The sequence below is a fragment of the Opisthorchis viverrini genome (genome assembly GCF_000715545.1).
Source record: "Opisthorchis viverrini unplaced genomic scaffold opera_v5_497, whole genome shotgun sequence".
NCBI classification, from domain to species: domain Eukaryota; kingdom Metazoa; phylum Platyhelminthes; class Trematoda; order Opisthorchiida; family Opisthorchiidae; genus Opisthorchis; species Opisthorchis viverrini.
Window position 1 is genome coordinate 1 of NW_008752160.1, and position 8,420 is coordinate 8,420.

At 43.3% G+C, this 8,420-nt stretch overlaps 1 protein-coding gene across 1 annotated transcript; it reads left to right on the forward strand.

Annotated features, from left to right (window-relative positions):
* Positions 1 to 707: 707 nt before the first annotated feature.
* T265_11442 (hypothetical protein) lies at positions 708 to 8,383 on the forward strand (the record flags this gene model as incomplete). The annotated part of the gene is made up of 2 exons (XM_009178098.1): positions 708 to 725; positions 6,794 to 8,383. 2 exons carry the CDS (start codon positions 708 to 710, stop codon positions 8,381 to 8,383), a joined length of 1,608 nt encoding a protein of 535 aa, XP_009176362.1.
* Between the last annotated feature and the right edge of the window lie 37 nt (positions 8,384 to 8,420).

The following is an 8,420-nucleotide window of genomic DNA, read 5'->3' on the forward strand; positions in this document are numbered from 1 at the left end:
AACTGTATGCATATTTGGGTCTAATGGAAGATGCTCTTATTACCGGAAATGGATTCTGGTGTTACTAACCTCGCTACGGTTGACGAATACTTTACAGTCGTTCTCGGACAAGCTGAGGTGATATGGCACATTTACATATTCCAGGGCTGCCGCAAGGGAACTACCAATAATTGTAGACGTTGTGAACTAAGTTATTATCAGAGCTTAGCGCCATTACTAAATTTCTTCTTCTTCTTCTATTTTCTGCCCGCGCATTCTCATGCATTCACATACATATTTCTGCCTATGGTCGATTGAAACTAAGCAGAATGGGGGATTTGTGGAAAATTTGTGGCTAATTTCGAGTGCCTCTTAGATTCTGTTGCTTATGGAACTACTTTTCGTTCACTCTATGCTAAAAGTGAAGTAAGTTTCATTGATTTATCGTAAGAAACTAACTCATTCTCCGATGGTTCGAAGATGGTGCTACGCATCATCATCGTTGTAGAGAGCCTGACTTTTTGATTCCCAAATGCAACTCCCTTGCTCTTCCAAACCATTTGGGTGTGCATCAGCACATCAGCTCCATTCCGTGAATCAGTCGAATGCAGCAAACGTTGTTCTATCTTCATCCAAATCAATTACTACTGAAAAAACTCAGATTGAGTGAATTCAGAATCCACTCATCGTTCATCATCTATGGAACAGAGCGGTTTTTCCAATCAAACATGGAGCTCAGGGAGCTGGTGAGTGCTTCTGCTAAACGACGACCTTGACAGGCAACAAACGTGCGGTCAGTACTGGTAGCAAGCTGCATCTTCATGTAGGAGAAAACCAAAACGATCCGTCTCCCGAGCCTGGGGGCATTTCTAAAGAACGTGGAGGCCGCACCTTGGAAGAATGGCTGATGCATGAACACTTTTGTCAAAGGCAGTATAAGGCGTAAAGGTGCATAAGCCTAACTTTGAATTATGCCCGTATATTACTTACGGTAGTGGGGAATAAGGAAACAAGTAAACTGGATAGATCTGTGGTAACACCACAAGTTGAAACTTAAAATTTTCGCATTATGTAGCTTGGCTACCACAGCGTTTACTTGATAATTCACTCAAATTTAAACGCGTTGTTTGTCGTGTTTCTTGCCATAGAGTCGAATGGGATTTCTTCGACCCAAAAAGCTTCTGTTGTAACAATTAACCAAAGAACTCACAGCGCTCACGTTGATGTGTTCACGAGCTGATCTTTGAGACTGGCTGTCGTTCATAATTTGAGTCCTCATTCCACCATCACAAAAGCGTTGCTCACATGCGCACATTTTCTTTCACCATGCACTGTTGCTACCTAAAAATTTATCCAGCAAACCATTCATATATTGATTTGCTCTACTGTTTAAGTCGAATGAACTCAGAACCTTAGTAAGTCTACTCAGGTCACATACTCGAGGGAATTATGTGTGGGATGGTCTCACCCAGGCCTGAAAATTTAATTTTTTTGCAGATGGGCACATTCGTTAGGACACCGTACTGAACTGAATGCCAATATCTACGTTGTCGAATTACAGGTGTAAGAAGGTGCAGTCGCTCAGTGTTCACTGCAGATTAGTAATCCATACACACTGTACAACGATTATATCATTGTGAACTTCATCATATTGCACCAAACTATTACATTTGATCGAAGTGGTCGACGAAGCATCTGGCATTCCGGTACTTCTGATGGCGAGATTGTGAAATAACCATCGAGTCCCTGGATAGAAATAGCAACCAGGTTGTCCGATTAAAATTCATTTCGTGTATGTAAAACTTCATCTCCTCGCCATCGAATAGGTTTCGTCAAAAAGCCAGTGACATTTGTGAATCCCTTTTCAAATTGCTACTCCGTTCTAGAGCATAACAGTATCTTTTCCTGGGATTTAAATGGGCTGCGGCAAAAGTAAATATATCCTTGCTTGTCAGGCGCTACTAACCGCCTCATGTTCCAGTTCTCGCCTCAACTGTACTGGCTATTGGGAGATACAGTCGTAACTTCCCGCCCAGGTTTACCTTTTGCAGTGGTATTAGTTGCCCAGTGAAGGCTTTGGCGCTGTGAATAGTTGTTGGGTACTCTCCGAACTAGATACTTGCTCTTAGTAGATGATAAACAGGATGTCTGGTGACGTGATTCAGGAAGAAGACGACGCAATAGTGCGTGAAAGACATAAACCTGGGGTTCGACCTATAAACGTGAATTCCTTAAGAAAGAAGAGTAAGATGCCTCAATCCGACATCGGTGTTCGGTGTTGGGAGAAGCCGTCAAAGCTATATGCACCAGAACGGGTCTAACATTCAAATGCGAGCACTTCTACGGCTGGCATACGATCATCGTCCTTTGAGATATCATAAACGAAATCTACTTCTTCTATCGTCATTAACCGTTGCAGTGACGTGGTTACTAGATGAAATATTGGATAGTGTGGCTGTGGCGATCGCCAGCGAAGTTCTACCCAGAAAGACGAAGGATTTGGTTACCTATGAGTAGTTCCAGGTTTTGCTGAGAACAGGCGCCATTCATGAGATTCTTCTCTTTGATGTGCAGAGTAATCCAGAGTAATCCCACCGGGGAAGAAGAAAAAAAGTGATGTGGATACGGAATAATCTGACTACCACTTTGAAGACCAGAAGTTGTAGGTAAAAATGCCTTGTGCGTTATCCAAGTTGGGTAGTGGGTATTGGAAAGGACCGTCTTTCTTAGAGTGAAGAACAAATCACAGTGGCCAAACATATACCGCTTTTATACGCTGTGTTCACACACTGGTATATATCTTCTCCGATATGTTCTTTCATTACAGGAACTCCCTAAAAGTTCTACTAGTTCCGACTCAGAGAACTTTGCCACTGCACCGACTGGAAATTTTTCAGTTTTATGTCGATTAGAAGCGCAATAATTTTCAGAGATCTGGGAATGGGAACAGCAACTGCAGTGTAAACTGATTTAGCCAAACTACAGTGGATAGGGCGTTTGAAAGTTTAAATGTTTGAATCTTAGCCATACTGGCTAAAGGTGGTACCTAATGACCTAACAAAGCGGCCCACCAAAAGGAGTGGTTCTGTGATTCAAGTATAGACGAAAGGTCGTGAGATCTGCCAACAGAGTATGTACTTAACACAGCTTAGTCTAGTTGTTTAGTCAATGCTACAAACACCCAATATTCCTTTAAGTTCTTGTATTTATAAACAAATTGCCCAACCTCAAAAACACCAAATTCTCATCTTGTTCCTTATTTACTGGTATCCAGAACGCTGTTCCCTTCAAGGTCATTGTTCGAAAATAAATACATTTAGGGAAATGGACAGGTAGAAGACAATTTTTCAGTTGCACAAGCTGATATGATTTTTTTTAATGTACATTGCTCTCAACCTCCCCCTTTCCTAGGCTTATTGCTCTACATTACTCTCCCCGTAATGACTCTTGTCTAAATATCGCGAAACTCGTTTTGGTTAGACACGGTCGTATAGGCGTTAGTAAAAAAAAAGAAGGCAATCAAATGTATTTTTTAAAGTCGGATTTGTATGAAGGCGCCTGGCGTTATCTCCGTCCGATCATTTTAAAAAGGTCTGGCGCCATGCAAAGCTAATATGTACTGTCTGGCTTTTAACGAATATTAAGAGTTTTACACGGTACAGGCTGATGATCACATCCAAACCAGGGCGCTTGTTACCAGTTGTTAATCTTCGTAAATTAACCATTCATTTGCCTTCATATGAGTTAAGTTAGGTCACTCTTAACCCAACCCACTCAATCCAGCACTGAAGATATGACCTCAATTGGTGATGAAGAGCCTACTGTCTGGGCGGGCAGGCCAACAACTAAGGTTGTTCAGTTCATTAACAGCGAGTTTTCAACATGATATGCAATGAACTTATGGAACTAAGAGTTTCAACTGTAGGAAATGTTTTAATATAAGCCTGTGGGTCAAGACCGCGGTAGGGTCGCAGTCTACCTCTTGTGCGACAAATTTTATTCTCTACTGATACTCGAGGTTGTGTTAATATGCCGTTATGTTTGAGCATCTCGTGTACATGACCTCTCCTCCGTCTGGTCCTTGCTCCATCCGGTAAAGTAAGCTAAATGGATAGTTCAAACACGAGTGCTCTGATGTTTTAATTGTTCATATTGATGCACTTCATGGCACCCGTTTCCCATGTAGAAATGTGTTCGACTAGATAATGTTTTTGAAAAACCATCTCTAGCAAAATTAGCGCAAAGTGTCAACCGATTTCAGTTTCATCGACGCATTCCCCGGGAAGTAGGTAGTCCCGGGTTATTGGCACTTTCAATCCAGATTTTGAGCTGTTCTCTAGTCAGGCAGCCCTATTCTGCACATAATGATGATGTTCCCGAGTGTTGGGTTCATGAAAGTGGGTATAGGATATGCGATGGAGTGACATGGGAGTTTTGTAAGCTGTCCGTGTTGCAATAGCACGCAACATCCACCTTCAGCTTTTCACTTCACAACTCCACCGTACAGTAGGGATAAGATATTCTAAGCATGTATTTTGCAGTAAAACACTTCTTTCGGATTTTTCAGTAGGACGCGAATAACAAGTTTACTAGTTTCTACCATTCATCAGTAAGGCTGAGGCCTTTGAAAGCCTGTATTCGTATAATTCAGTCTTGCGCTTCATTAGACTTTCAACTTGATGATGTTCACAGAAAACGTTGGAATCCGTTGATAACATTCCGTATTCTGTTAGGGTGGGGTATTTTTCATATTCCCAATCAAATAATAACAATAATAATCGCTCAGCTGAAATAATCTTCCGGTACAGAGCCACCTGAAGTAAGGAAGAGCATTGACGCACTGTCAGGTTTACCAATCCTAGACAGAAAAAGCCGAACCGCAGACCTTCCGATCAGTAAGCTCGAGCTTTAACCATAGAGTTGTCTCGAGTTCGACGGACTAAAGGCTCGGATATCGTTTTGGCTACCGGAACTTTGAGAAAAATGTGGTCGTCAGTCATGAGTCCATTTCAATCCTTACGACTCACGACTCCCGGTCAGATCAGCTCCTCACCCCACAACTAAATTGATCCCAATCACGCCTCATTATTCTCGACATGGAACATTCCGATAACCCCGGGTGGACATCCGGAGATCTTAGTGCGTAGGTAGGGATGGAAAGTGATGGGCACAGTAAACCTGGAATGGTCTAATACGGGTCTGAGACGCCAACCTCTGATCAGAAACCCAAGTTTATCCGAATGTCTATCAATCACGAACCTCAGATATTACTGTGATCAACTCCGACAGATATTTGGTGACATCAAAAATTCACGTGTTTCGTTGGATGTCGGTGAATATTTCCAGTGACAGGTGACTGCGCATTAAAAATTGATCCATATGGCATGAATCACTAACCAGTTGGGCTAGTAAACCGTTTACTTTCAGTCACGCTCAACTTCTACGTGCCTGTTAGGGAGTTCTGTATTCTCAAGAATCTGAGTAACTTCAGATGTCGCGGCTCAAATCCATCTCGTCTTATGACCAGCTACTGAAGTTAGCCTTGGACGAACTCAGTAGCGGAGTACAAGGTTACATCAGCGCCATATGCCTCAAATAAACCATAAATTGGACCCTCACTAAAGCCTGGGTAAACTTGCAGTTTACTGTTTTTGGTCAACTGGAAGATTGACAATCACACATGGCTATGCTCAGTTCAGCAAACTTGTGTGGCTTTCTTATGAAAGAATCAGGTTTTGCTGTTCGTTTGGAATATTCTCCAATGAATATCTCGTCCGCCAGTTTTCTCTTGGTTCATTTCCATCGTTGCGTTCTTCTCAAAACGAAATGGGTTTCTGTAAGGACCATATCTAGTTCGGTGCCGTCTACACGGCAGCACTGTAGCCAACACAGTCCTTGTTCACACGTGCAAGACATACGTCAGCTACTGCTGTGTGCACGCTTAATATCTGTGTTTATGGAGTGCGTAATTGGTCGGTGGTGTTACGCAAATGGTCTATTGTTTTATATCATCAGTTAGCCGCGCTTCAGCTTGACGACTGTTCACTGCTTTGCTTTGCAAGTGCTTCTAACAATTTTGGTATAGACTTACTCGAAACAAACCTTTGAGCTTTTACAAACATCATTCTTCAAATCATCACTTCAAGACCGTTCTTAATCAAATTAGGGCTGTTACGAAGGGCTTCACATAGGCCAGACCGATAGTCAGCTGTCGGGTAAGTGCTCCGATACCTTGAATACTCGCGTAGCTTCTATCTATCATAGCTTGTCAACAATGAGAAATCCATTTGAAGTTCGTTTGAGTTTTTTTTACTAGTACGATTACAAAACTCACACATCTCCAGTTTGAAGTGCATGTACGGAAGACAGATTTCAGGATTGAGCCTAACGAATGAACCCCAAACCGAACTGATGGTGAATGATGAACAATCCAGTGAGCACTACTCCAAATGCTGATTCTGTAGAACACATCCAACTGCACTGGGAGATTTTCAAAAACCGTTGCTTGATTATAGTTGTGGCGGAGACGGAATGATGACAATAATAATAACAATAATAGTAACAGTATTAATAATAAAGCAAGTTTGTTCCAGCCCAGAAAATCGAATTTCCGTCGAGTAATGTCCGTTGAAGGTTGTCGGTTGAACGATTCAGGTTCGACCCAATTCAGCTGAATCTGTACCTTCAATGTCAACGTGCCGGTCATTTTGACAAGTATTACGTGGACCGTGTTTTGCAGTACAGTTTTATTTTTCCACTGTTCTCCTCACCACTGTCACCACCTACCCCGAATTCGCTTTCGTTTGTTTTGCAGACGATCTGCTCTCACAGTTATAACCTCTCTGGTTTGGTATCACCCATGGCATCTGATCAAAGTTCATCAGTTGGAAGCAGTTTTGGGTTGGAACAGGTGAGCAGCGCATCAAGTACAGAGTATGAGAGTTTGCTGGATTTGGATTTTATACTCGAAAACAGTTCAAATCAGAAAACAACATCTTCGAATGACTCTTTCACCTATCTTCACAGGACTACATCAACTGCCAGTAGTTCGTCCGTAGTAGATGGGTTTCGGACAAATGTCCATGTTCCTCCAATGACCACATCGCTTCCGGCCTTCCCGCGAATACTGCAGACTTGCTCTGGTGAAACGACAACCAGCTGCTCTCTTTCACGCTGTGGTGGGAAATATTATTATGAACTGGGTAATGTAAGTTCTAGTGTGACTACCAAGAACGATTCCATGTTTCCGGAACAAAATTCAGTATTACGACATCCTTCTCCGTATATGTGGACAAGTAACGGAACGAGCACGGGCAGTTCGGTTTTGGCAACGCAGTATCCACCGCTACACTCTTACTCACAACGTCAAACCCAACAAACGCCAGAACCTGTTTCGGAAACTTATATGACACAGTTGCGTTCGACTGAGCTAGCCGCCCCACAAATATCATACGTTAATCCTGTCGATCCAACGACTGATGCATCAACCGTGTTGTCACCCTATACCGTTGGCGTCCAGCACACACAAGTGCAGTCCATATCCACACGCTATGCTCCCACGTCACGTGTTGCGCTTACTTCGGCGAATCAACAACTGCAGCAGCAACAGAACCACTTCAATGCCATTTACGTCCCCTCTGCTTACCTTCCTGCAGCTGAAGAATCTCCCTTCACGTTGACCATGGCAGACACAGTAAATTCCCCGCACATGAATTCAGTTACCAAACAGCAGCAAACACCCGTAAGCCATCAGCCCACATCATCTTTGGTCAACCACAAACACAGTCCTACACTTAGTTGCCTTTACGGCCTGGATAATGCTGGTCAGGTTGGACAGAGTGCTTTCCGGGCTTTGATTCCGCGTTCTCAATCCCAAAATCCCAGCACTCATGGTCCAGCTATCGCTCACGGTTCCAATGACTTTACTTATCATCCCATGTCCATCAGCTCTACAACCGGTACAGATGTCACTTCAGCAGATAAAATCAACGTTATCAAGCCACCCAGAACCCAATGTCGATCATCCATGCCCAAACCTGGATCGTCGGTTGCCGGTCCTTTTACAACAAGACGCTCGAAATCAACGCGAACCAAAGGAACCGATGGTTCTGGTCGCAGCAAGAAGTCCCTAGCTCTCTTGCACACATGCCCATTTAGTACATGTGCTAAGGCTTATTCCAAGAGCTCACATCTCAAAGCTCACATGAGAGTACACACTGGAGAAAAGCCATTTCCCTGTGATTGGCCCGGATGTTCGTGGCGTTTTGCCCGATCCGATGAGCTCACGCGGCACTATCGAAAGCATACTGGTGATCGTCCTTTCCAGTGTCGTCTCTGCCAGAGAGCATTTGCTCGAAGTGACCATCTTACCTTGCACATGAAGAAGCATCAGACGAACAGCTAGCCCCAGGTCGTATTGCTCCTACGTAATTTAGACTTCA